Source organism: Carcharodon carcharias, chromosome 5, assembly GCF_017639515.1.
Source record: "Carcharodon carcharias isolate sCarCar2 chromosome 5, sCarCar2.pri, whole genome shotgun sequence".
Lineage (NCBI taxonomy): Eukaryota > Metazoa > Chordata > Chondrichthyes > Lamniformes > Lamnidae > Carcharodon > Carcharodon carcharias.
Window position 1 is genome coordinate 45,732,178 of NC_054471.1, and position 27,608 is coordinate 45,759,785.

At 47.1% G+C, this 27,608-nt stretch overlaps 1 protein-coding gene across 2 annotated transcripts in view; it reads left to right on the forward strand.

Moving 5' to 3' along the window:
• The window catches only part of ak9 (adenylate kinase 9), a 156,772-nt gene that overhangs the window by 110,422 nt on the left and 18,742 nt on the right, over window positions 1-27,608 (forward strand). Inside the window, exon 17 of one of the 2 annotated variants that reach the window (XM_041187856.1) lies at window positions 25,782-25,938. In XM_041187856.1, the coding sequence (XP_041043790.1) occupies window positions 25,782-25,938 (157 nt within the window). Of the gene's footprint in view, window positions 1-1,791; window positions 1,869-25,781; window positions 25,939-27,608 lie in introns of those variants that run through there. The other variant, XM_041187857.1, reaches the window with a different exon arrangement.

Consider the following 27,608-nt stretch of genomic DNA (forward strand, 5'->3'; position numbering starts at 1 on the left):
CTTGGTCTGCTCGGCAGGCGATGTCAGGAATATTCCAGAAAAACAGGCTCTGAAGAGGCTTAGGTTTGATGTAGGCTGTTGGTCACCGTGGATACCTGATTTGATGTTTGCAGGCTGGAGTTTAAACAGTAGACTGAGTTGTGAGTTTAGAAATGTAATATTAAAACTTTCTAAAGGCCAGAAGCTTAAGTCATGTGATGTTGCCTATTAATGAGCCTTTTGCAGGCTAACAAGCAGTTTCTATGTCTCTGGTCAATACCCATTTTTCACCTTAGGAGATAGATGGTGGCTTTTAGTGATTCTGCAGGTATAAAGAGTTTCAATGGCTCTCCCTTTGTTATAAGACCAGGCTGAGGAGGCAGGTCACTTTCTAGTCCTTGTTGTCATTCATTATGATGTGCCCTCACAATGAGAGATGTGAGTTTCTACAAGGATGAGTGTTGAGCTTTAGTCCTGTAACAGCTGTTGGAAACTTCCAGCAACTGTCGCCAACTTGTGAATCATGTGACCTGTAGCAGCCATCTTTTGGTTCAGCATGGCCCACTTTTTAAATACGCAAAAAGATAAGGTTTGATTTAAAAAATTTAAGGGGAGGCGGTGGCATGGTGATATTATCACTGGACTAGTATTCCAGAGACCCAGGATAATGCTCAGGGGACCCGGGTTTGAATCCCAATAAGGCAGATGGTGAAATTTGAATTCAATAAAAATCTGGAATTAAAAGCTTGATGATGACCACAAAACCATTGCTGATTGTCGTAAAAGTGTCCTTTAGGGAAGCAAATGTGCCACCCTTACCTGGTCTGGCCTACATGTGACTCTGGGCCCACAGCAATGTGGTTGACTCTTAAATGCCCTCTGAACAAGGGCAGTTAGGGATGGGCAATAAATGCTGGCCTAGCCAGTGATGCTCATGAATGAATGTTTTAAAAAATTATGATCTCTTTCATGTCTTAGGGACATGACACAGCATTTTGGAAAAACTGAATTGTGTCATAGTGCAAGGAAAAGTTTCATAGGCTGTGAAATTCAATAACTCACAAAAACAGACATTGGGATCTTGATGTGCAAATAACTCACAATCATTGCTTCTAATATAGACAGTTGCAAACTTCATGCTCCCTTTTAAATTTAAACGATAGTAGTTTAAACGACAGCCTGTAGCTCCTAAAGGTCAGGTGCATTTTGGCTGAACCATGTGCTGTAAATTATTCTAAAAGTGATTTTTGACCTGGGAAAGAGACAAGCATGGCAAAAAATGGCAGACAGTGGGCTCCAAGATTTTTCAACACTGCACTGGAGACCTTGGTTCAGGACATGGAGAGCAGGAGCAATGCAATTTTTCCTCATCAGACAAGCTGCGTTGGCCAATGCCAGGTTGTAGCCCTGAGGACCTGGATGCAGAGCTGAGAGAAGATCAGTGACTTAATACAAGTGGCCATACTAGCCTCATACATTGCTCAATGCCCCCATCATTCACCTAACAAATACCTTGGACAATTATAATTCATACCTTCACATTCATATCATTCATTGGTGATTAGTATAAATGCTGGAAGTCTGACACAGATAGGACCCTAATTTGCATATTAAGAAGATATATTGTTGTCTGCTAACTTTACCAACTTTTTTGCAGTCCCATTTGTACAGCTTTGTGGACTCAACCACCGTCACCAGGTTACATTCCAGGCTTAAACATTTGCGTAAATTTTATGCTTAAATAAGTTGATATAAAATGTGCTCAAGTTACACAGTATCATTATCTGATGGGACTATTCTGATTTTTGACAGTACTCCTGCATCCACCAGCAACGTTGGAAAATTTAATGCATACTTTCTTCAATAAAACTTAAATTGCCTTTAACGGCTGAACAAAAATTAATTCATAGCACGTCGATGTACTGATTCTTTAGGATGTTTCATTCACTGCTATTAAAAATTCTTTAAACCTCAAAAATGGCACAGAAGTGAAGTATTTTTTAAGCAATATGTATGGCCAAAAGAAATGATTGACTAAAAGAAAAAAAATCCATTCCCTATAAACAATATCTTCTTTTTCCTTTCCAACATGATGACAGTTATTCCACTTCACACAAACTATTTCTTTGTTTTCTGTTCATAACAGAGAAAGGGAATTGTTAATGTATTAAATAAATTCATAATTTGCCTGAAATAAAAGCTGTGAGAACTCAGAGGGTGAAATTGGTCTATGGCAGCAGAAACTGGCACATAGCGAATCAGATTTAGAATTTTTAATGTCAGTTTTTATTTTCCATTGACACGGAAAATATTGGCAAGATTTTTAATTTCAAACCAAGTAGAAGTGACAATGAGGTTTGGAAACAGTCTCCAAAAATAATTTAAATTTATTGCGCTGTGAATTTAATAGGAAAGAAGATCGGGGGGGTGGTGAAAAATCAACTGCTGGTTCACTGCTAGCCAATTTCACGCTGCTGGTATAGACCAATTTCACCTTCTCAGGCTCCAGTTTCTTTCAAAGTCTTCTGACAGAAGTAAAGAAAGTCTCAAATCATTCCTCTACGAGGGTACAAAACAGTAATTGCTGAAGAGTAGAACCGTCACACACAGTGTGGGAGTACGTTATAAACAGAATTGAAAAGTTGGAAATAAAAACAGAAAATCCTGGAAAAACTTTGAGTCAGGCAGCATCTGTAGAGAGAGAGAAACAGAGTTAATATCTCAAACCGATTGATTACATTTCATCAGAAGTAGGAAAAGTTGGAATTGCGATAGGTTTTAAGCAAATGAAAGGGGGAAAGGTGGGAACAAAAAGAAAAGAGAAGGTCAAAGCATGAGAGATTAAGTGAAAAAAGGTTAGTAGCACAAGGCCAAATGGAGTGGTAATAGGTCACATAAAGAAACAAAAGATGTGTCGAGAGGTGGTGTAATCGGCAAAATGATGGACAAAAGTAAGGGGAAAATGAGTTAAAACTAAAACCTGCAAAGATATAAGAAACAAAATTAAGGGAAATGCCACAATTTGAAGTTATTAGACAAGGTGTTGAGTCCACAAGGCTGAATAGTGCCTAATCGAAAGATGAGGAGCTAGATTTTATATTTTTCAGTGGGGTGAGGAAGGTGGAAAGGAAATTGAGTAGTCTGCTCGCTCTCACCCCCGTCGTCTCAGCTCAAAATGTTGGATGGACAATTAGTGGCTGTGCAGCAGAAAGGAGTTCAGTTAGATGAGCAAAGCAGAGCTCTGTGCCCAATCAGGATGGTAGGCTGGGATAACATGCGGCAGTGGAGGTAATGCTGCGAACAGTTTAACAAGGTTAAAGGCCCTCTGCTTTCTGAATGACTCTTTTTTTATTGAGGGCTCAAAAATGAGTTTAAAAAAAGCATGCAGATATTGCCACCTCACCAGCAGAATCTGCTCCTACATTCAGCCATAGTCCTAGTGGCAGGCCTATTTTTCTGCCCTGGTGCCACCTTGTCAAAGCTGCCATAAAATGCTCCCAAACTTTTTCACAGCAGACACCTGAACAATGGAGCAGGCAACAAAAAATTTCAGATGATTGAGTCGTTAGCAACCTCAATAGCTTGTTAATTAGTAATTTCAAAATGGCAGGTGGTCTGCTAATTTCCATACCCACTCGCCTTCTGTAATTTTGGGGACTAGCATGATGACATCGTATTGCCGAACTGAAATCATCACGCCCTATTTTACATTTGCATCGGCGGTGGGGTTACTGTTCATTGATCTTAAGGTTCAGTGAAAATTTGTTGCGAGTGGAACTGTTTGCTGAGCAGATCTCAAATTGAAGTTTAGTTTAAACTTTGAGTTTTACTTAATTTTAAAAAGCTGTCAAATAAACTGCATGTTTGTTAACAGAAACTGTTTTCCTGTGACAGCAGTCAATTATGTCTGAATAGAGGTTAATTACAATGAGCAGGAAGTTGAATGGGCACTTATAACTAAGTTGTGGCAGAACTAAGATATGGAAAAATGATTGTGTTTCTGGACTGCAGGATATAGGAGTTCGGGGACAGTTTTTTAAAATTTCATGGGATGTGGACGTCGTTGGCTAGTCCAGCATTTCTATTGCCCATCACTAATTGCCCTTGACAAGGTGGTGCTTAGCCACCTTCTTGAGCCACTGCAGTCCATGTAATGTAGGTATACCCACAGTACTGTTGGGTAGAACAAAAATAGAATTACCTGGAAAAACTCAGCAGGTCTGGCAGCATCGGCGGAGAAGAAAAGAGTTGACGTTTCGAGTCCTCATGACCCTTCGACAGAACTTGAGTTTGAGTCCAAGAAAGAGTTGAAATATAAGCTGGTTTAAGGTGTGCACACACCTTAAATCAGCTTATATTTCAACTCTTTCTTGGACTCGAACTCAAGTTCTGTCGAAGGGTCATGAGGACTCGAAACGTCAACTCTTTTCTTCTCCGCCGATGCTGCCAGACCTGCTGAGTTTTTCCAGGTAATTCTGTTTTTGTTTTGGATTTCCAGCATCCGCAGTTTTTTTGTTTTTAGTACTGTTGGGTAGAGTGTTCCAGGATTTTGACCCAGTGACAGTGAAGGAATGTCAATATAGTTCCAAGTCAGGGTGGTGTGTGGCATGGAGGGGAACATTCAGGTGGTGGTGTTCTCATCCACCTTCTGCCCTTGTCCTTTTAGATGGTAGTGGCCATGGGTTTGGGAGGTGGTGTCCAAGGACTCTTTTTTTGAGTTGCTGCAGTGCATCTTGTAGATTGTACACACAGCTGACACTGTGCGTTAGTGGTGGAGGGAGTTGATGTTGAAGGCGGTGGATGGATTGCCAGTCAATCAGGCTGCTTAGTCCTGGATGGCATCAAGAGTGTTGTTGGAGCTGCACTCATCCAGGCAAGTGGAGAGTATTCCGTCACATTCTGACTTGTGCCTTTTAAATATTGCCTGGCTTTGGGGAGTCAGGAGGTGAGTTACGCACTGCAGAATTCCCAGCCAGTGACTGGGTCAAGTAGCCACAGTATTTATATGGCTGATCCAGTTCAGCTTCTGGTCGATGGTAACCCCAGGATGTTGATAGTAGCAGATTCATCAATGGTAATGCCATTGAATGACATGGGAAGATGGTTGGATTCTCAGTTGTTGGAGATGGTCATTGCCTGGCACTTGTGTGGCCCGAATGTTACTTGCCACTTATCAGCCCAAGCCTGAATGTTGCCCAGGTCTTGCTGCATACAGGCATGAACTGCTTCAATATCTGAGGAGTCGTGAGTGGTGCTGAACATTGTGCAATCATCGGCAAACATCCCTCCTTCTGACCTTATGATGGAGAGAAGGTAATTAACGAAGCAACTGAAGACGGGTGGACCAAGGACACTATCCTTAGGAACTGCACCTACAAAGCACAGATCATGAGTGTGATGAAATGCTGCTCACTTGCCTGGATGAGTACAGCATCCACAACACTCAAGAAGCTTGATACTATCCAGGACAAAGCAGCTAGCTTGATTGGCACCTCTTTGACAAACATTCACTCCCTCCACCACCGAAGCACAGTCACAGCAGTGTATACCATCTATAAGATGCACTGCAGGAACTCACCAAGGCTCCTTAGGCAGCACTTTCCCAACCCATGACCACTACCATTGAGACGAACAAGGGCAGCTGACACATGGGAACACCGCCACCTGGAAGTTCTCCAAGTCACTCACCATCCTGACTTGAAACTGTATCATCTTTACTTTGCTGTCGCTGGGTCAAAATCCTGGAACCCCTTCCCTAACTCCTTCCCATGTACCTACACCACATGGACTGCAGCGGTTCAAGAAGGCAGCTCACCACCATCTTTTAAAGAGCAGTCTATAAAGAGCAAAAAAATTAAGAGTGCGCAATAAATACTGGCCTAGCTAGTGATGCCCACATCCCATGAATGAATTAAAAAAAAACTCCTGCCATGACATCGTAGGGCTGAGTCATATAGTCATAAAGATCTACAGCACAGAAAAAGGTCTTTCAGCCCATCAAGTCTGCGCCAGTCAAACAAGTACCTAACTATTCTAATCCCATTTTCCAGCACTAGGCCCATAGCCTTGTATGTCATGGCATTGCAAGTGCACATGCAAATACCTCTGAAATGTTGTGAGGGTTTCTGCCTCTACCACCCTTTCAGGCAGTGAATTTCAGATTCCCACCACCTCAGGGTGAAAAAACTCTTTCTCAAATCCCCTCTTAACCTCCTACCCCTTCCCCTAAATCTATGCCCCCTAGTTATTAATCCCCCACCAAGGGAAAAAGTTCCTTCTTGTCTACCCTATCTATGTCCCTCATAATTTTATTCACCTTAATCATGTCCCCCCACCTCAATCTCCTCTGCTCCAGGGAAAATAACTCCAGTCTATCCAATCTCTCCTCATAAATAAAACTCTCCTGCCCAGGCAACATCCTGGTAAATCTCCTCTGCACTCTCTCTAGTCCAATCACATCTTTCCTATAATGTGGATTCCAGAACTGCATGCAATTCTCTAGCTGTGGCCTAACCAGCGTTTTGTACAGTTCCAGCATAACCTCCCTGCTCTTATATTCTATGCCTCAGCTAATAAAGGCAAGTATCCCATATGCTTTCTATACAACCTTATCTACCTGTCCTAATACCTTAAGGGACCGGTGCACGTGCACACCAAGGTCCCTCTGATTCTCGATACTTCCCAGGGTCCTGCCATTCATCGTGTATTCCCGTGCCTTGTTTGTCCTGCCAAGTGTATCACCTCACACTTACCCAGATTAAACTGATCCACTGATCAACCCATCTGACCAGCCCGTCTGTAATCCTCCTGTAATCTAAGGCTATTCTCCTCACTATTTACCACCCCACCAATTTTTGTGTCATCTGCGAACTTACTGATCAACTCTTCTACTTTCAAGTCTAAATCGTTTATATATACCATAAACAGCAAGGGACCCAACATCGATTCCTGTGGAACCCCACTGGACACAGGCATCCAGTCACAAAAACAGCCCTTGACCATCACCTCTGCTTCCTGCCACTCAGCCAATTCTGGATCCAATTTGCCAAATTGCCTTGGATCTCATAGGCTCTTACCTTCGTTATCAGTCTCCCATGCAGGACCTTATCAAAAGTCTTGCTTAAATCCAAGTAGACTACATGAAATGCATTGCCTTCATCTACATATCTGGTCACTACTTTGAAAAGCTCAATCAAATTGGTCAAACATGACCTCCCCTTAATAAACCATGCTGACTGTCCTTGATTAACCCCTGCCTCTCCAAGTGTAGATTATTTCTGTCCCTCAGAATTGCTTCCAATAGCTTCCCCACCACTGAGGTTAGATTGACTGGCCTGTAGTTCCCTGGTTTATCCCTTCCTCCCTTCTTGAATAATGGTACCACATTGGCTGTCCTCCAGACCTCTGGCACCTCCCCTGTGGCCAAAGAGATATTGAAAATTATTGCCAGCGCCCCTGCTATCTCCTCCCTTGTCTCACTCAGCAGCCTGGGATACATTTCATCCAGGCCTGGAGATTTATCTACTTTTAGCCTGCCAGACCACTTAGAACCTCCTCCTTTTCTATGCTAATTTCTTCAATTATATCACAGTGCTTCTGCCTGATTTTGATATCCACGTCGTCCCTCTCACTTGTGAACACCGACACAAAGTATTCATTTAGAACCCTACCTACGTCTTCTGGCTCCACACACTTAATGGTCCTTAATGGGCCCTACTCTTTCCCTAGTTATCCTCTTACTCTTAATGTACTTGTAAAATAACTTTGGATTTTCCTTTATTTTACCTGCCAATGTTTCTTCATGCCTCCTTTTTGCTCTCCTAATTTCCTTTTTAAGTTCCCCCCTACACATTCTATACTTCTCTAGGGCTTCTGCTATTTTGAGCCTGTTTTGAGACTGAGATGATTGATCTCCAACCACCACAACCATCTTCCTTTGTGCAAATTAGAAGAAGTGAGATGTCCAGAGTGAACACATCAGGAATAGGCACCTTTGTCTTGAATCTCTCTGTCATTGAGCTGATGTGCGAGTTTGAGACACTGAGACATAAAAGAGGGGAGAATTATCTGGGCAGTTTTCTCTAGTCTTAGGTCACACCTCGTGGACAGGTGCATGAACAGAACTGGGCTGCTGTGACCCAGTAGTATGCAGGGTAAGGGGACCCGTAGAGAGTGAGGATCCAAAGAAACTAATCCTATTCAACAGCTACAAGGTACTTGCTACCTGTGGGAAGAAGAATAAAAAATGTCAGAATGACAGCTAGAATGTTGACCAAAGCAGTTTGGAGCACAATACTGTTCAAAGAGGGAAGGAGGGGGAGGAAAAGAAGCCAAATGTGGTAACTGTAGGGGATTCAATAATTAGCACTTTTTTGTAAGTAGGTTCAACATAGTATTTTCCCCAACTGGTGCGAGGGTGAGGGACATCTCAAATTTGCTTTGGGGTAATGGAGAACTAGCGGGGTGATCCATTAGGGAACACATTACTGAAGTACCAGTGTAGGAAAGAGGAGTTCCATTTCATGGGGCATTGGCTGAAGTACTGGGACAGGAAGAAACTGTAAAATTGAAACAGGCTTAACCTCAACCAGGTTGGACCAGGGTCCTAGTGGACAAGATAGATAGTAGTCACGAGGGCTTTAAACAATCATCGGTAAATGGGGTGGGGGAGTGGTTGCGTGAGGGATGGCTCTGGTAGAAAAGGTAGTGTAAATGATAGTTTGACTAACAGTGGCAGCAGTGTGTAGCATCTACAAGATGCACTGCAGAAACTCACCATGTCTCCTTAGGCAGCACCTTCCAAAGCCATTGGTCCCACCTCCCCCAGAACCGGTCCCAATGTCCCAGGAATTGGAAACCCCCCCCTCACACCATCTCTTCAGCCACATAGTCATCCGATATATTCTGCTATTTCCACTCTGGCACTGGTAGTAATCCTGAGATCACTGCCTTTGAGGTCCTACTTTTCAACTTATTTCCTAACTCCCTATGTTCTGCTTTTAAGATCTCATCCCTTTTTTTACCTATGTCATTTGTACCAATGTGTACCACGACCACTGGTTGTTCACCCTCCCCCTTCAGAAAGTCCTGTAGCCGTTTCTGAGATATGCTTGATCTTAGCACCAGAGAGGCAACATACCATACTGGAGTTTCATTTGTGGCCACAGAAACACCCATCTATTCCCCTTACAATTGAGTCCCCCATAACTATTGCATTTCCACACTTTTTACCCCTCGCCTGTGCAGCAGAGCTAACCGTAGTGCAACAAATTTGGCTGTTGCTGCTTTCCCCCCAACAGTATCCAAAGCAGTATATCTGTTTTGCAGGGTAATAGCCACAGGAGATTACTGCACTGCCTGCCTAGTCCTCTTGCTCTGCCTGGTGGTCACCCATTCCCTTCCTGCTTGTGGACTCTTAGCCTGCGGTGTGACCACTTCCCTATACTAGCTATCCACGATACTCTCCACCTCGCAGATGCTCCACAGTGTCCCCAGCTGCCTCTCCAGCTCCGAAACCCAGGCTTCCAGGAGCTGCAGCTGGAGACACTTCCCACACACATGCTGACCCCAGGCACTGGAAACGTTCCTGGCTTCCCACATAGAGCAGGAGGAGCACACTATGGTTTTGAGTTCTCCTGCCATGACTTATCCCTTTAAATTAAATTGAACCTTTTGGAAGATGCTTAATATCAAATAATATCAATTACAGTAGGGCCCTTCTTTCCTGCCCCTCATTGTTACAGAATATCGCCCTTACAAATGATGAACCTTAAAAACTATGTGGTAAAAGTAGTAAATACTTACCCGAGCGTACTCTCAGTACTCAAAGGATCAGCTCATCCCTCTCCTCACCGCTCTCCCTCAGTCACCAAACTCCAACTTAAGCACTCTACTGCAGCCCAAAGCAGCACTCCAGTGCAGACAAATGCAGCACTGTAAGATGGCCTGTTTTTATACTCTCTGAATCTAGTCTCTGAAAACCTGTTTAAGCCAGTTACCTAATTAACCAGTTGTAGGTGCAAGCAGAGCCTGTATAAACCCTGTCTTAAAGCTGGTCTGAGACTCACCTTCTTCCAATCCAAACATCACCTTTTGGTTAATAATTAAATTAAAGAAAGACTAGACTTCAGATAGAAATTAATACTCAAATTCCCTCAGTCACCAACTTGCAACTTAAGCCCTCTACTGCAGCCAAAAGCAGCACTCCAATGCAGAGCGAGAGCAAGTATGATATGTGAGAGAGAGAGCGAGTGTGTGCATGTGAGAGAGAGAGCGAGTGTGTGTGAGAGAGCGAGTGTGTGCGTGTGTGTGAGAGAGAGCGAGTGTGTGTGTGTGTGTGAGAGAGCGAGTGTGTGTGTGTGTGTGAGAGAGCGAGTGTGTGTGTGTGTGTGAGAGCGAGTGTGTGCGTGTGTGAGAGAGAGCGAGTGTGTGCGTGTGTGAGAGAGAGTGTGTGCGTGTGTGAGAGAGAGTGTGTGCGTGTGTGAGAGAGAGAGTGTGTGCGTGTGTGAGAGAGAGTGTGTGCGTGTGTGAGAGAGAGTGAGTGTGTGCGTGTGTGAGAGAGAGTGAGTGTGTGCGTGTGTGAGAGAGAGTGAGTGTGTGCGTGTGTGAGAGAGAGTGAGTGTGTGCGTGTGTGAGAGAGAGCGAGTGTGTGCGTGTGTGAGAGAGAGCGAGTGTGTGCGTGTGTGAGAGAGAGCGAGTGTGTGCGTGTGTGAGAGAGAGCGAGTGTGTGCGTGTGTGAGAGAGAGCGAGTGTGTGCGTGTGTGAGAGAGAGCGAGTGTGTGCGTGTGTGAGAGAGAGCGAGTGTGTGCGTGTGTGAGAGAGAGCGAGTGTGTGCGTGTGTGAGAGAGAGCGAGTGTGTGCGTGTGTGAGAGAGAGCGAGTGTGTGCGTGTGTGAGAGAGAGCGAGTGTGTGCGTGTGTGAGAGAGAGCGAGTGTGTGCGTGTGTGAGAGAGAGCGAGTGTGTGCGTGTGTGAGAGAGAGCGAGTGTGTGCGTGTGTGAGAGAGAGCGAGTGTGTGCGTGTGTGAGAGAGAGCGAGTGTGTGCGTGTGTGAGAGAGAGCGAGTGTGTGCGTGTGTGAGAGAGAGCGAGTGTGTGCGTGTGTGAGAGAGAGCGAGTGTGTGCGTGTGTGAGAGAGAGCGAGTGTGTGCGTGTGTGAGAGAGAGCGAGTGTGTGCGTGTGTGAGAGAGAGCGAGTGTGTGCGTGTGTGAGAGAGAGCGAGTGTGTGCGTGTGTGAGAGAGAGCGAGTGTGTGCGTGTGTGAGAGAGAGCGAGTGTGTGCGTGTGTGAGAGAGAGCGAGTGTGTGCGTGTGTGAGAGAGAGCGAGTGTGTGCGTGTGTGAGAGAGAGCGAGTGTGTGCGTGTGTGAGAGAGAGCGAGTGTGTGCGTGTGTGAGAGAGAGCGAGTGTGTGCGTGTGTGAGAGAGAGCGAGTGTGTGCGTGTGTGAGAGAGAGCGAGTGTGTGCGTGTGTGAGAGAGAGCGAGTGTGTGCGTGTGTGAGAGAGAGCGAGTGTGTGCGTGTGTGAGAGAGAGCGAGTGTGTGCGTGTGTGAGAGAGAGCGAGTGTGTGCGTGTGTGAGAGAGAGCGAGTGTGTGCGTGTGTGAGAGAGAGCGAGTGTGTGCGTGTGTGAGAGAGAGCGAGTGTGTGCGTGTGTGAGAGAGAGCGAGTGTGTGCGTGTGTGAGAGAGAGCGAGTGTGTGCGTGTGTGTGAGAGAGCGAGTGTGTGCGTGTGTGTGAGAGAGCGAGTGTGTGCGTGTGTGTGAGAGAGCGAGTGTGTGCGTGTGTGTGAGAGAGCGAGTGTGTGCGTGTGTGTGAGAGAGCGAGTGTGTGCGTGTGTGTGAGAGAGCGAGTGTGTGCGTGTGTGAGAGAGAGCGAGTGTGTGCGTGTGTGTGAGAGAGCGAGTGTGTGCGTGTGTGAGAGAGAGCGAGTGCGCGCGTGTGTGAGAGAGAGCGAGTGCGCGCGTGTGTGAGAGAGAGCGAGTGCGCGCGTGTGTGAGAGAGAGCGAGTGCGCGCGTGTGTGAGAGAGAGCGAGTGTGTGCGTGTGTGAGAGAGAGCGAGTGTGTGCGTGTGTGAGAGAGAGCGAGTGTGTGCGTGTGTGAGAGAGAGCGAGTGTGTGCGTGTGTGAGAGAGAGCGAGTGTGTGCGTGTGTGAGAGAGAGCGAGTGTGTGCGTGTGTGAGAGAGAGCGAGTGTGTGCGTGTGTGAGAGAGAGCGAGTGTGTGCGTGTGTGAGAGAGAGCGAGTGTGTGCGTGTGTGAGAGAGAGCGAGTGTGTGCGTGTGTGAGAGAGAGCGAGTGTGTGCGTGTGTGAGAGAGAGCGAGTGTGTGCGTGTGTGAGAGAGAGCGAGTGTGTGCGTGTGTGAGAGAGAGCGAGTGTGTGCGTGTGTGAGAGAGAGCGAGTGTGTGCGTGTGTGAGAGAGAGCGAGTGTGTGCGTGTGTGAGAGAGAGCGAGTGTGTGCGTGTGTGAGAGAGAGCGAGTGTGTGCGTGTGTGAGAGAGAGCGAGTGTGTGCGTGTGTGAGAGAGAGCGAGTGTGTGCGTGTGTGAGAGAGAGCGAGTGTGTGCGTGTGTGAGAGAGAGCGAGTGTGTGCGTGTGTGAGAGAGAGCGAGTGTGTGCGTGTGTGAGAGAGAGCGAGTGTGTGCGTGTGTGAGAGAGAGCGAGTGTGTGCGTGTGTGAGAGAGAGCGAGTGTGTGCGTGTGTGAGAGAGAGCGAGTGTGTGCGTGTGTGAGAGAGAGCGAGTGTGTGCGTGTGTGAGAGAGAGCGAGTGTGTGCGTGTGTGAGAGAGAGCGAGTGTGTGCGTGTGTGAGAGAGAGCGAGTGTGTGCGTGTGTGAGAGAGAGCGAGTGTGTGCGTGTGTGAGAGAGAGCGAGTGTGTGCGTGTGTGAGAGAGAGCGAGTGTGTGCGTGTGTGAGAGAGAGCGAGTGTGTGCGTGTGTGAGAGAGAGCGAGTGTGTGCGTGTGTGAGAGAGAGCGAGTGTGTGCGTGTGTGAGAGAGAGCGAGTGTGTGCGTGTGTGAGAGAGAGCGAGTGTGTGCGTGTGTGAGAGAGAGCGAGTGTGTGCGTGTGTGAGAGAGAGCGAGTGTGTGCGTGTGTGAGAGAGAGCGAGTGTGTGCGTGTGTGAGAGAGAGCGAGTGTGTGCGTGTGTGAGAGAGAGCGAGTGTGTGCGTGTGTGAGAGAGAGCGAGTGTGTGCGTGTGTGAGAGAGAGCGAGTGTGTGCGTGTGTGAGAGAGAGCGAGTGTGTGCGTGTGTGAGAGAGAGCGAGTGTGTGCGTGTGTGAGAGAGAGCGAGTGTGTGCGTGTGTGAGAGAGAGCGAGTGTGTGCGTGTGTGAGAGAGAGCGAGTGTGTGCGTGTGTGAGAGAGAGCGAGTGTGTGCGTGTGTGAGAGAGAGCGAGTGTGTGCGTGTGTGAGAGAGAGCGAGTGTGTGCGTGTGTGAGAGAGAGCGAGTGTGTGCGTGTGTGAGAGAGAGCGAGTGTGTGCGTGTGTGAGAGAGAGCGAGTGTGTGCGTGTGTGAGAGAGAGCGAGTGTGTGCGTGTGTGAGAGAGAGCGAGTGTGTGCGTGTGTGAGAGAGAGCGAGTGTGTGCGTGTGTGAGAGAGAGCGAGTGTGTGCGTGTGTGAGAGAGAGCGAGTGTGTGCGTGTGTGAGAGAGAGCGAGTGTGTGCGTGTGTGAGAGAGAGCGAGTGTGTGCGTGTGTGAGAGAGAGCGAGTGTGTGCGTGTGTGAGAGAGAGCGAGTGTGTGCGTGTGTGAGAGAGAGCGAGTGTGTGCGTGTGTGAGAGAGAGCGAGTGTGTGCGTGTGTGAGAGAGAGCGAGTGTGTGCGTGTGTGAGAGAGAGCGAGTGTGTGCGTGTGTGAGAGAGAGCGAGTGTGTGCGTGTGTGAGAGAGAGCGAGTGTGTGCGTGTGTGAGAGAGAGCGAGTGTGTGCGTGTGTGAGAGAGAGCGAGTGTGTGCGTGTGTGAGAGAGAGCGAGTGTGTGCGTGTGTGAGAGAGAGCGAGTGTGTGCGTGTGTGAGAGAGAGCGAGTGTGTGCGTGTGTGAGAGAGAGCGAGTGTGTGCGTGTGTGAGAGAGAGCGAGTGTGTGCGTGTGTGAGAGAGAGCGAGTGTGTGCGTGTGTGAGAGAGAGCGAGTGTGTGCGTGTGTGAGAGAGAGCGAGTGTGTGCGTGTGTGAGAGAGAGCGAGTGTGTGCGTGTGTGAGAGAGAGCGAGTGTGTGCGTGTGTGAGAGAGAGCGAGTGTGTGCGTGTGTGAGAGAGAGCGAGTGTGTGCGTGTGTGAGAGAGAGCGAGTGTGTGCGTGTGTGAGAGAGAGCGAGTGTGTGCGTGTGTGAGAGAGAGCGAGTGTGTGCGTGTGTGAGAGAGAGCGAGTGTGTGCGTGTGTGAGAGAGAGCGAGTGTGTGCGTGTGTGAGAGAGAGCGAGTGTGTGCGTGTGTGAGAGAGAGCGAGTGTGTGCGTGTGTGAGAGAGAGCGAGTGTGTGCGTGTGTGAGAGAGAGCGAGTGTGTGCGTGTGTGAGAGAGAGCGAGTGTGTGCGTGTGTGAGAGAGAGCGAGTGTGTGCGTGTGTGAGAGAGAGCGAGTGTGTGCGTGTGTGAGAGAGAGCGAGTGTGTGCGTGTGTGAGAGAGAGCGAGTGTGTGCGTGTGTGAGAGAGAGCGAGTGTGTGCGTGTGTGAGAGAGAGCGAGTGTGTGCGTGTGTGAGAGAGAGCGAGTGTGTGCGTGTGTGAGAGAGAGCGAGTGTGTGCGTGTGTGAGAGAGAGCGAGCGTGTGCGTGTGTGAGAGAGAGCGAGCGTGTGCGTGTGTGAGAGAGAGCGAGCGTGTGCGTGTGTGAGAGAGAGCGAGCGTGTGCGTGTGTGAGAGAGAGCGAGCGTGTGCGTGTGTGAGAGAGAGCGAGCGTGTGCGTGTGAGAGAGAGAGCGAGCGTGTGCGTGTGTGAGAGAGAGCGAGCGCGTGCGTGTGTGAGAGAGCGAGCGCGTGCGTGTGTGAGAGAGAGCGAGCGCGTGCGTGTGTGTGAGAGAGAGCGAGCGCGTGCGTGTGTGTGAGAGAGAGCGAGCGCGTGCGTGTGTGTGAGAGAGAGCGAGCGCGTGCGTGTGTGAGAGAGAGCGAGCGCGTGCGTGTGTGCGAGAGAGCGAGCGCGTGCGCGCGTGAGAGAGCGAGCGCGTGCGCGCGTGAGAGAGCGAGCGCGTGCGCGCGTGAGAGAGCGAGCGCGTGCGCGCGTGAGAGAGCGAGCGCGTGCGCGCGTGAGAGAGCGAGCGCGTGCGCGCGTGAGAGAGCGAGCGCGTGCGCGCGTGAGAGAGCGAGCGCGTGCGCGCGTGAGAGAGCGAGCGCGCGTGCGCGCGTGAGAGAGCGAGCGCGTGCGCGCGTGAGAGAGCGAGCGCGTGCGCGCGTGAGAGAGCGAGCGCGTGCGCGCGTGAGAGCGAGCGCGTGCGCGCGCGCGTGAGAGAGCGAGCGCGCGCGCGCGTGAGAGAGCGCGTGCGCGCGCGCGTGAGAGAGCGAGCGCGTGCGCGCGCGCGTGAGAGAGCGAGCGCGTGCGCGCGCGCGTGTGAGAGCGAGCGCGTGCGCGCGCGCGTGTGAGAGCGAGCGCGTGCGCGCGCGCGTGTGAGAGCGAGCGCGTGCGCGCGCGCGCGCCTGTGAGAGCGAGCGAGCGCGCGCGCGCGCGCCTGTGAGAGCGAGCGAGCGCGCGCGCGCGCGCCTGTGAGAGCGAGCGAGCGCGCGCGCGCGCGCCTGTGAGAGCGAGCGAGCGCGCGCGCGCGCGCCTGTGAGAGCGAGCGAGCGCGCGCGCGCGCGCCTGTGAGAGCGAGCGAGCGCGCGCGCGCGCGCCTGTGAGAGCGAGCGAGCGCGCGCGCGCGCGCCTGTGAGAGCGAGCGAGCGCGTGCGCGCGCGCCTGTGAGAGCGAGCGAGCGCGTGCGCGCGCGCCTGTGAGAGCGAGCGAGCGCGTGCGCGCGCGCCTGTGAGAGCGAGCGAGCGCGTGCGCGCGCGCCTGTGAGAGCGAGCGAGCGCGTGCGCGCGCGCCTGTGAGAGAGCGAGCGAGCGCGCGCGCGCGGGCGGGAGAGAGCGAGCGAGCGCGTGCGCGCGCGCGTGTGAGAGAGCGAGCGAGCGCGCGCGCGCGGGCGGGAGAGAGCGAGCGAGCGCGCGCGCGCGGGCGGGAGAGAGCGAGCGAGCGCGCGCGCGCGGGCGGGAGAGAGCGAGCGAGTGCGTGCGCACGCACGGGAGAACGAGCGCGAGTGCGCGTGTGTGCGTGATAGAGAGGGAGCGAGAGGGAGCGCGTGAGAGAGAGGGAGCGAGAGGGAGCGCGTGAGAGAGAGGGAGCGAGAGGGAGCGCGTGAGCGAGAGGGAGCACGTGAGCGAGAGGGAGCACGTGAGCGAGAGGGAGCGCGTGAGCGCGTGAGAGAGAGGGAGCGCCCGAGAGAGAGGGAGCGTGTTTGAGAGCGAGCGCGAGTGTGTGTGTGTGAGAGCGAGCGAGCGAAAGAGAGAGCAAGCGGGTGAGAGAGAGAGGCGGGCAGCAAGTGTGTGAGAGAGAATGAGAGAGAGCCAATGAGTATGCGAGAGAGAGGGAGGTTGTGCAAGAGAGAGCCAGTGAATATGCGGGAGAAGAGAGAGTGAGTGAATGCACAAGAGATGAGAGTGCCAGCGAGTATGCAAGAGTGAGAGGTAACATGTGCAAGAGAGAGGGAAAGCGTGCAAGAGAGGAGAAAGCCAGTTAGTGTGAGAGAGGGAGCACACGCAAGAGAGGGGGAGCACGTGCGAGAGAGGGAGGGCGAGCGTGCAAGACAGAGCCAGTGAATGTCCGAGAAAAGAGAGAGCCAATGAGTGTGCGAGAGAAGAGAGAGGGAGTGTGTGCAAGAAAGAGGGAAAGTGTGCGAGAGAGTGTGGAAGAGAGAGAGAGATAGTGAGTGTGCAAAAAGTGGGGGAGTGTGCAAGAGAGGGGTAGAGAGCCAGTGAGTGTGTGTGTGCAAGAAAGGAAGAGTGCAAGAGAGAGGGAGCCAGTGAGTGTGAGAGAGACGAGAGAGCTAGTGAGTGTGCAGGAGAGAGACTAGCAGTGATGATGCAGGAGAAGAGAGAGCCAGTGAGTGTGTGAGAAGAGAGTCAGTGAGTGTGCAAGAGAGAGAGGGAGCATGTGCAAGAGAGAGAGGGAGCCAGTGAGTGTGTGAGAGAGAGGGAGAGTGCACAGGAGAAGGAGAGTGCAAGAGAGAGAGTGCCAGTGAGTGTGTGAGAGAAAAGAGCCAGTGAGTGTGTGTGCGAGTGAGAGAGGGAGAGTGTGCAAGAGAAAGAAAGCCGGTGTGTGCAAGAGAAAAGGAGAGGGAGGAAGTATGCAAGAGAAGGAGAGAGTGTGCGAGAGGGAGAGGGGCAGAGTGCGAGAGGGAGGGGGCGGTGAGTATGCGAGAGAGGGGGGTAACTTGTGTGAGAGGGAGAGTGTGCAAGAGAGAGGGGAATGTGCAAGGGAGAAGAAAGCCAGTTAACGTGAGCAAGGGGGGAGGGGTGTGGCATGTGCGAGAGAGAGAGGAGGCGTGTGTGAGAAAGAGGGAGTGTGCAAGAGTGAGAGGGTGTATGTGCAAGAGAGAGAGAGGGTGTGTGTGCAAGAGCAAGCACCGGCAAGCACTTGTAAATCCGTGTCTCTGGCCATTGACTTGGAAATGTCATTTTGCGATATCAGTCCTTTTTGTTGACAGTTCTTGATTTCCAATTCCTCAGGCACTTCAGTAATGAACAATATGAAAGCAACTAAAGTTGATACATCGATGCTGTTCCCTGGATCAGTTCTTTGCTCAATTAGACCACAATTCAGCAAGAAATTTTTATTCACAGAAATAGCTTCAGAACAGTGACGCTTCATGCCACACATCATCTCTTTCAGCTTCTCCAGATTGCATTGAAGTTCAAGAATTTCATTGCTCTTTTCCCAACAATGTTTTAACAGTTCATCAGTTTTGGTTTTTAATTCTGCATTCAACTAATTAGTCTGATTTACTAACAATTCCTTTTCTTGTTCAAGGCATTTTCCCTGATATTTCATAGATACTACTGATGCTTGAAGTTCATCAAGTTTTAACTGACGATTGACCTTTTTTTGCTTCTACAAGTTTATTATTTTGATGTTTCAGGTCTCCAGTCACGTGTTGTACTTTCCGTGACTGATTCTCAATTGTTCTCACCCATTCTCATTTTTCATTAGCAAACCCCTCTCTCATACATGAAAGTTGGTTTTCTATTTTAATCATGTTTTCCTTCAATTGTTTATTATCTGCTATAAATGTTTCATTTTTGGCCACAGTAGTTTTCAGGAGTTGGTTAAGATCAGCATGATCAATCACCTGCTGCAATACAGTTGTTGCCACATTAGTGGCTCCGCTAGCCAAATCATTACCCAGGATAAAACCAACCCTTCAATAGGTGGTTTAGGAATAATTTCCACCATAACAATTCCATTTAAACAATGACGTCAGTTGACTTTACACTACGGAATAGGTTCTTAAATTCCATTAATAGCCCTATTAATACTTTTTCCTTCATAAAACTATCAAAAACTTTCAAAACACAAATTGTATCAATTGCCACCATCAATGATTAATCTGCCCTGATATTGCTCAAAATTTTGATCTATTTACTTATTTTATTGGAGGAGTAAGGGACCACTTCTCCCTTTGAGAAAAAACATCCAGAACCTCCAATAGCCTGAATTCACTGGACTATCCTGAATCATATCCCCCTTTCCTGTCAGTTTGGAGCAAACACGTTTCGCCTGTACCACTGCTACAGTTTTGAGAACCATTTCCTTTTCTGAGGATTGCTTACACGTTCCAGCTATTGCAGATAGGTCTACCATTTAGTTTCCAGCATGTCCCACCTTGTTACAATGGAGACGCTTAGGCATTCGATTGTCACTTCCACTCTCAGCACCTTTCTTTCTGGTCTGAGGATACATTTCCTGAGGATTCCCAACTGTCCCTTCTCTCCCCTGGCTACTCATCTTCCTTTCACCATCCCACCTTCTATCCTTCTTGGGTTTGTGAAGATGACAGAAAAAGGATTTGGATCTATGGACCAGTTCACAATCATCAGTCATCTCCGCTGCCAGTCCAGCTGTTTTAATCCTCTGTTCTTCAACATGGGTTCTAACTACTGGAGGAAGTGAATCTTTAAATTTTTCCAAGAGAATTATTTCCCTAAGTGCTTCGTACATTGTCTCTTCCTTGAGTGCCCATATCCAACAGTCAAAATTACTTTGCTTTACCTTCACAATCTCAATATAGGTCTGCCCAGGCCATTGCCTTATGTTACGAAATTTCTGCCTTATGCCTCGGAAACCAACTCACATGCACTCACCTTTTATACTGCATCATGATCCACAGAAACTTCTTCTGACAGTGATGCATAAACCTCATGGGCTTTACCCACCAACCTACTCTATAAGAGGAATGTCCAAATTTCTTTTGGCCACTTCATCTGCTTAGCTACCTTTTCAACTGAAATAAAGGATGCCTCTACATCCCTTTCCTCAAAATTTGGGAGGACTTGCACATACTTAAAATATCTCCCCACTAGGCTTTGGGTTGGAGAATATTTTCACCAAGAGAACCTTCTTTAGCATCTGATGCCTCTGTTCTAAAGCCCAGCCTTTTAGCCTGGTATTCCTTTTCTCACTCCTTCTCTCTCCCTCTCTGGAGGTTGAGTTTTCACATTTCCATTTCTATTTGAAATACTCTCTCTTTTTCCTTCTCTCTTTCCTTTTCTTTTTATTTTGGTTCTAGCCTTTTTAATCCAATTCTCTTTGTTTTTCTTTCGTCTCCAATTCAAGTCTTTTCATTTGCAACTGAACTTTAGCCAATTCAATTGACTCATGCCCCAGAGAACATGGTCTCTCTGATGTCCCTTCCAATTTCAAATGTTGCACTATTATCTCAACTATGCCTGCTTTCCTTGCCCCTATGGGTAATTCTAACTCCAGCTAGTCCACCAATTCCACTAACTTACTCTTGGTTAATTTCTGTAAACTAGTCAGGGTTACATCTTCCATCTGTAGAAAAGTCTTTGCAACCACCAAAGCAATTTTGAATTCCAACCCGTATCATATACATCACAGCAACTTCAATTCCTATGCCCAGTACCTTAGTACCTCCATGTACTCATTTTTAAGGATTCACAAATCCCACCAATGCTCAAGGATTTCCAATGCCATAAGAAATCCCACCTTATAACGATAATCCAGGACGAGCCCCCACTTCATTATGATCCCAGCTGATGTTACTATTGGACAAGCTTGATCTCAAGGTGGAACCCAGCTTGATAGATCCTAACTTTTATTTTTTGTTTAGATACGTGGGGAGTGGCTACTCAACAGAGTCGCAGGAGTTAGCTGGTGAACTTTTAACAAAAGAATAAAACATTTGTTAAACAGGAAACTATAAAGCACTACTCCTTCACCCACAACTATACTTTTACAGATATATACAAATTTGTAAGGATAACACAAGTCACAAAAGCTATCTTATACTCTAGTGTTCACAGTAAGTACACAGTCCATGTAAACCAATAGGCGACCTGTGGTCAGGCACACACACTCCGCGACCAAGTGACAGATGCCACCCCAAACAGATGCTATGGATTTCTCTTCAACTCCCTCCCAGATGTTCGTCACATCATGAGCCAGCCAGTCTCACTGAACTCCGTCTTTCACACGAGCGTTTCCAATCTCCACTCTCTAAGGACCCGCTTTGGAATATTCTCCGAAACCAATGCTTTCTCTCAGATGTCTTCCACAAGGGCCAATCTCAAGGGTTTTGAACTCTGCTTCCGATGTTCCTTTTACCTGGATTGCCACGCGCATTCAAGGTTTCTTCCATGCATTCTCTATCACTGACTCAGCTGTGCTGACAGAACACCACTGCTTCACATGCTCTTGGTAAAGAGTTACAGTTGCCCACTTAGATCTTCCAGCTGCTCGCAAGCCTATATTGCTTTAAATCTGTGTCCTGCGGCTTTTTCCCTTTAAGTTGGAGTCTTTCTCTGCTCCTCGCTCTTAACTTCACTTAGGGCCTTTTCCAGATTCCTGTCCTTATCCTTTGACTAGATTGCCCTCTTGGGACCTTTCCTGTTCCACTCCCTGGTTTTGGGAACTTTCTTCTTCTTCTGTTCTTTGAGGAAACCTGCTTCCTCTGCAGTTCCCTCTCCTGTCCTGCTTCTGTTGGCCATCACTTCCAACTTTAATTTGGGACTTGCTTTCTGTCCCTCTCTTATGCTGCTTCTGCTGGCAAATCCTTTCAACCTTGGAACCCACTGACCACTTGCAACCAAACTGAACTGAAATTACTTTTCTGTTTCTGTGAAGCCTCTTGTTGCAAGGCAACAGCAGTGATTTTTTTCTACCTTGTTTTCCCTTTAAGAGTGGTAAACCCTAATTAAAATGCAGGCATCTTTTGAAGTAAAACTAAAACTCAACTTCTCCTTTTCTTAACACAAATACAAATCAAACTTAACTTAAAGCTAAAACTCATTCCTAACACCAACAAATACAAATATAACTTACTTACCCTATCTCTATTTCCTAACAATAGATAGGGACACGCAGACTAGCTCATGACAGAAAGGTAGGCCGAGATTTTCCATGCCTGCCGGCATCAGGCGTGTTCAGTGGCATGAGAGGCCAACATGGAGTGATCAGTTTCACGACGGCGTGAAAGCAATTTGCAATCGTCCGCTCAGCCCGCCAATGGCGAGCTGCGTTCCCTGCCATCGGATGTCGGGAACTTCATTGTCATACATCAGCATATAATTATATGGCCAGCCTGCTGGACTCGTTTCCCGCCCCCCCCCCCCCACCCCTCACCCCCATGCTGGACAGTCCGCCTGTGTTGGCAGGAAAACATGCCAATGAGTTTCATAACAGCGCATAAACGACGTGCACCTGGAAGGCTGCACTTCGCTCGGGACTTCAAGGGTTGGTTGCCTTACTTGCTTTGGTCAGCACTCGTCATCAGCGCCAGGCTTCAAAGACAGCATTACATCACTTTTAGGAGGACTCACAGGTAGGTCTCTACCTACCAGATCAGCCGTATGTGGATGGCTTTTCAATGGCTGCAGAGCAAGGTCTTGCTTGAGGAAGGGGGAGAAGTGGCCTCAAGCAGGGAGAGAGGCTGCAGGACGAGAGCTGTACTGGGAAGGAGGGTATCCCAGGGTGTGTGTGGGGGCAAATGTTGATCTGTGCAAGTGGCCTCAAGATGGTGAGGGCTGAGGAGGCAGTCTCCAGAGGAATTGAGGCCAGATGGACCTACTAGATGATGGTAGGTGTGTGAGAATTGAGTGGTGATGTCCCGTGAGATGCCAGCGAATGTTGATGGGCTTGAGTGTGTGAGTTTAGAGTGATGAGATAGTTGCCATTCCCAGGCTGCAAGGAGAAGTTCACTCAACCTCATCTGCATTCGATAGCCACCCCCTTCTGTGCGGCATTGGCATTGACCGCCACTGCCATTGCCTACCAAGCTAAAGTGATAATGTAGCTGTCCCTCCTGCGGCCAGAGCAAGGGTAGAGGACATCACAGCGGACCACCACGGCATCCAAAAGGTGCTCGAGGGCTGCAGTCTTCTTGCCTTTCAGGGCCATGTCTTCTTTGTTGCAAGCCTGGGCTGGAAGCACTGAGTGCGGCTGTGCTTTAAATGTCTGGCATGAGGAAGCAGTGAGCTGATGGCGATGGGTGGATGAGTGCCTGCTCGCCATGGAAATGGCATGTTTCCCGGGAATGCATAAGCAATGTGGCGGGTTTGGGACGATATGGCGTGAAAACACACCACCGCGGCTGGCGGGTAAAATGTTGTTTTACTGCCTGTTACCGCACTTAGTGCAAATCTGGGACGATTCCGCTCATAGTGAATTTCTTGAATATGTTTAGAATACTTCCTAGAACCAGCAAGGAGCATGACATGAGCCAGTTTGATTTAGCAGCAGTCTGTGAACATGTATCCAATAATGATTACAATATGATCAAGTTTGTAGTATTTGGAAGGGAGCAATAAGAAACAACTACTAAAATCCAAGATTTAGGTAAGGCTGACAACAGAACAGATCTGACAGTGGGTCAGATGATGGAAGTTCTGTGGCAGTTGTTCAAAAATGAGTTTAATGTAGGCGTAGGAGCTGTATTTGTCAATAAAAATACAGTCATGGACAACTAAGGAGGTAAGGGACAACAGATAACTAAAAGAAAAAGCATGCAAAGATGCATGAAAATTTTTTTCCATTGGTGGTACAGAACTTGAATATCAGTGAACAGAGAGACATATTGCTGAAACTATTCCTCTTGCATTCATCAGGACAAACATATGAATGCCACAGTTCAAATGATCACAACAATTTATACTACAGGAGACACAGGTGTTGATTGGTTGGCAAGTCGACTGATTGGCTGAGGTGTTGCCATGAAAAAAGTAACAGGGAACAATAGGCTTCCCAAACAAAGAGGTTAGGGCTCATTTCATTAAAAGCGTGTTTCTTGTGGAAACCGACAAAACTATTAGTGAGCACTGCACCTGGTGGGGATCTCATGGCTACACCATCTATTTGGGAATACATGGTGTCGTTAAAACTGAACTCCTACTCCAAGCTTATTTCAGATACGTAGATGATACATTTACAATTTTTAAATCTGCAAGGATCTTAATGCACTCCATCCAGCAATTTAACTCACTTTTGAGATGGAGGAGGCTAACACATTCCCTTTTCTTTTTTGTGCCAGTTGAGAAATCTGCTAATGGGTTCTCCATTACTGTCCACTACAAGCTTATCTTCATCAGTCAGTATACATACTGGGATTCATATAGCTCCATATGCTATAAGATTGGCCTTATCAGCAATCTTGTAAATAGGGCCTTAGCCATTTGCTCATCTTGTAAGCTCGACACAGAAATAGAACGCATCAAAGCTATCTTGTGGAACAATGCATAGTGCAAACTTGCAAATGGACCAAAGGCCGCCACTTTCGGACTTGAAAAGTGCCTGGTCTATCTCAAATTACCTTGGAAAGGCAAGGTATCTCAGAAATTTGAACAACAGTTTAAGCAAGCTGTTTCACGTTACTACTATGCAGTTGCTATACAAGTGGTATTTTCCACTAACAGGATGCTGTCATCAATCCAAAAATTTTTCTGCCTACCACACAATTCAGCACTGCCATGTATGAATTTCAGTACTGGTGCAATTCCAGGTATGTAGGCTGTAAAACTAGTCTGCAAATTTAAGCACTGTCGCTGTTCGACCAGCCGTATGCCACAGGCAGTGTTTTTAAGTATCAACCCTGCAACTGCAGACTCTATAAGAACAGATAAAAATCGTCCATCAACTTATTTAAATTGTCTTAGCACTGAATCCAGAAGGACCATTGAGCTCAGCCCAAAATCATCCAAATCATTGGTCTGCAAGATCCATATATCTTTAACTTTTATTGGACTTTAAAGGGAAGGCTCATCCATCTTCCCACTCGCGTGTGTGTGTGTGTGCGTGTGTGTGTGTGTGTGTGTGTGTGTCTGTGTCTGTGTCTGTGTCTGTGTCTGTGTGTGTGTGTGTGTGTGTGTGTGAGAGAGAAAAGTTGGAACATTTTTATTTGTTTTCTTAGACTGGGTTAAGTACAAAAGATATTTTTCTCATTTATTTTTAAAAACCTATAAGGAAATGTGTACAGTCACAGCACATAAACAGTTAAGCCCTCGCTGAATTGGCAAGTATATCCTTAAAAGAAATCCTGTTGCAGTCAAACAAGTAATGTGAAAAGATGGGAGCCGTTCTACCCATCTTTACCTGATTGTAATATTGGCAATGCCTATGCCAACTGGAATTGACTTCCATGGTTTAAATTGTAACTTGGCATTCTTACATTTGTCCTGATGAGTGCAAGACGAAAAGCTTTGGTAACATGGCTCTCTTCAACACTAACAAAAATTGAACAGGAGAGATAGAAAGGTCAGCAAGGGTAACAAAACAGCTAGTAAGAACTACAAAAAGGGATCGGAAAGAAATTTGAAGGGATATAAAAACCAACACATAAAGTTTGCATAACATTAGGAAAAAGAGGATGGGCAGGAGCATTGTGGGTCCGTGAGAAACTGTTAACAGTGATATTGGCAATGAAAATAAGAAAATGGCAGATATGTTGAAAAATTACTTTGGGTCAAGTAAAGGCAGAGGACAGCGTGCCGGACATCCCAATAAAACTAATATTGAATCGGAAACTTGCCAAAATTAATGTAAGCAAATAACAATAAAAAGAAAATAATGGCATTAAAGTGTGATAAATATCCAGGACCACATGGTTTCCATTCCAGAACAAATTGTTTGGAATTTTTCATATTATAGGGTTTTTTAACCCCCTCTTTGTTACATTAGATTACTCAGAGCTAAAGGCCAACCAGGGGTAGAAACTTTTCTAAGTAATTGGTTTTATTAAAACTAAAACAACAGTTTTTGCAGATGGAGATGTTTATGACCTTAGAAGTGCAACTCAAATCTCAGGAAACCAAGAGGTTAATTTTTCACTGACATCTGCCTTGAAGCTGCTCCACCTTTGTGTCTCATTCTGTATGTCTCCTCAAAATTACTAAGTTTTATTTTTAAATTAAGCTGGTTTTGTACTGTTCTTGCTAGCAAAAATGATACCTCTGACAGCGCAGCACCCACCCAGTACTGCACTGGAATGTTGACCTGGATTTTGTGCTCAAGTTCTTGGAGTAGGACCTGAACTCAAAATCTTCTGATTCAGATTTGAGAGTGTTACCACTGAACCATGGCTGGCAATTGCAGCAATAGCAATGGAACTGACATACACTACAATTGTTTACGATTTGCTTGTTTTGCAGTTTGGTGAAGAACAAAAAGTGAAAAACCCTGATCATCCCATGGCTGGGGGTTGGGTGCTGGATGATTTCCCAGAAACAACAGATCAATGTAGAGTAATGGTAGAGCTAGGTTTTGCTCCTGATAATATCTTCTTGTTGAGTAATGCTGTGAATGATGGTAAGTAACCTAATTAATTGAATTTATTTTGCTTTGGTGGTAAGAATAACATATCTATCAGCAGATCTCCAATAACACACACCAAAAATCCACCATTCCATGAGGATGGAAACATTTCTTGTTAACAAACAATGTTTTGTAACTCAATTAGTCTTTTGTGACTTTGCATACAGGCAGAAAGAATCCTAGATTTTCTTCCAGGTGGGGTTCACTGCCAAAGGAGGATTTGAGCAGGTTTTCCACTCATTGAGCTGACCTCTTACTGATCCCAACCCATTCCTGGATTAGATATGTTTGCCAGTGCAGGTTAGATTCTCAATGGGACCACCTCCTTGCCCCATCTCCTCACCACCAGCAAGAGGAAATCCACCACTCCTGATCACATGCTGCATCACTAAAATAATTGGAGCATGTTTTAAAGGGTGCAGAAGAGCCCCAAAAATTAGAGTTAAATTATTTCAGGTCCTGTAAATTGTATTTTATGTGCATAAGGCTTTTATTATTCTTCCAATCCTACTGCTCTCTCTTCCTGGTAGTCACTTGAGTTGGTGGTGGTAGCATGGGAAGGGAGAAATCCTGTGAGCTTCTGGGCCCAGCCTCACTGCCATCATTTACATGCATTGAAGAGCCTACTACCTTCAGCCAGCTGGAGCAACTGAGGAATCAATGGTGGTATTGGTGGGAGCATGATTCCAGTGGTTAACAACCAATATTCTATTGTCGTAGCAAGTGAAAGAGCAGTATAATGGTTTCAAGAATTGTTCCTTCCCTCAAGTATCAGCGACTTATTTGTTTATTATCCAAAGATGCCCTCAAAATCGGCAGACCAATTTAAACCCAGTAAAGCAGTATTTCAGGGTCAATTTCAAAACTTGGAGGCCTTGGTTGGGCAATCCTTTCATCCCAACTATCTCACGTTTTGCGGTTGTCTGTATCTCAGACTCCAGGTATTCATGGCACTTGGAAAAAGTATCAGAAAAGGTAAAGGAAAAATAGGAAAATCACACAGAAAATCCGCATGGTAAAATTCTCAGAAGCAATTTTATCTTGAACTATATTTTGAAATTATTGGAGTTTGACAGATTTTCATAATGTTCATGAGTGGTCAGAATGAGAAATGAACTATTTTTAAAGTAGAAAAAGAACATTTGTGGCCTCCTGGCCTCTGCATGCATAAACCTTTAATGAAGTAATTTGTGTCTTGAGGGAATGTTAGGGGTTAATGAATAGAGCAGTCTGCTTAATATAATGATGAGATGGTGAAAATTGGAATAACAGTGTTAAAAAAGATACTGGCTTGAAAAGATATCAATCTGAGAAAGCAAAATCAACATTCAGTCAATACTAAAGGCCCCTTTGCATTCTCTTAACATTAATTTAACTTTCTGACATTGGCAGCCTCAGTCAGTTATTAAACCAAAGATGCCATCATCAGTCATTCATTCATTCATTCTAAAGGAAAGTATTCAAAAGACAAAAAAATGTAAGTTAGGGCTAATCGGAACACCATGTAAAAGTTCTATTTTTAAAATGGATCCTGTGGTGACTGCCAAATCCATAGGCTTCAAATCTTGGGAGGGATTTTAATTCAGTCAAATCTCATCCATTTGCACAGTTAAAATTGGCCCCTTCAGTGTTAAATTTATTGCTTGCACTTAATTACGTGCCTC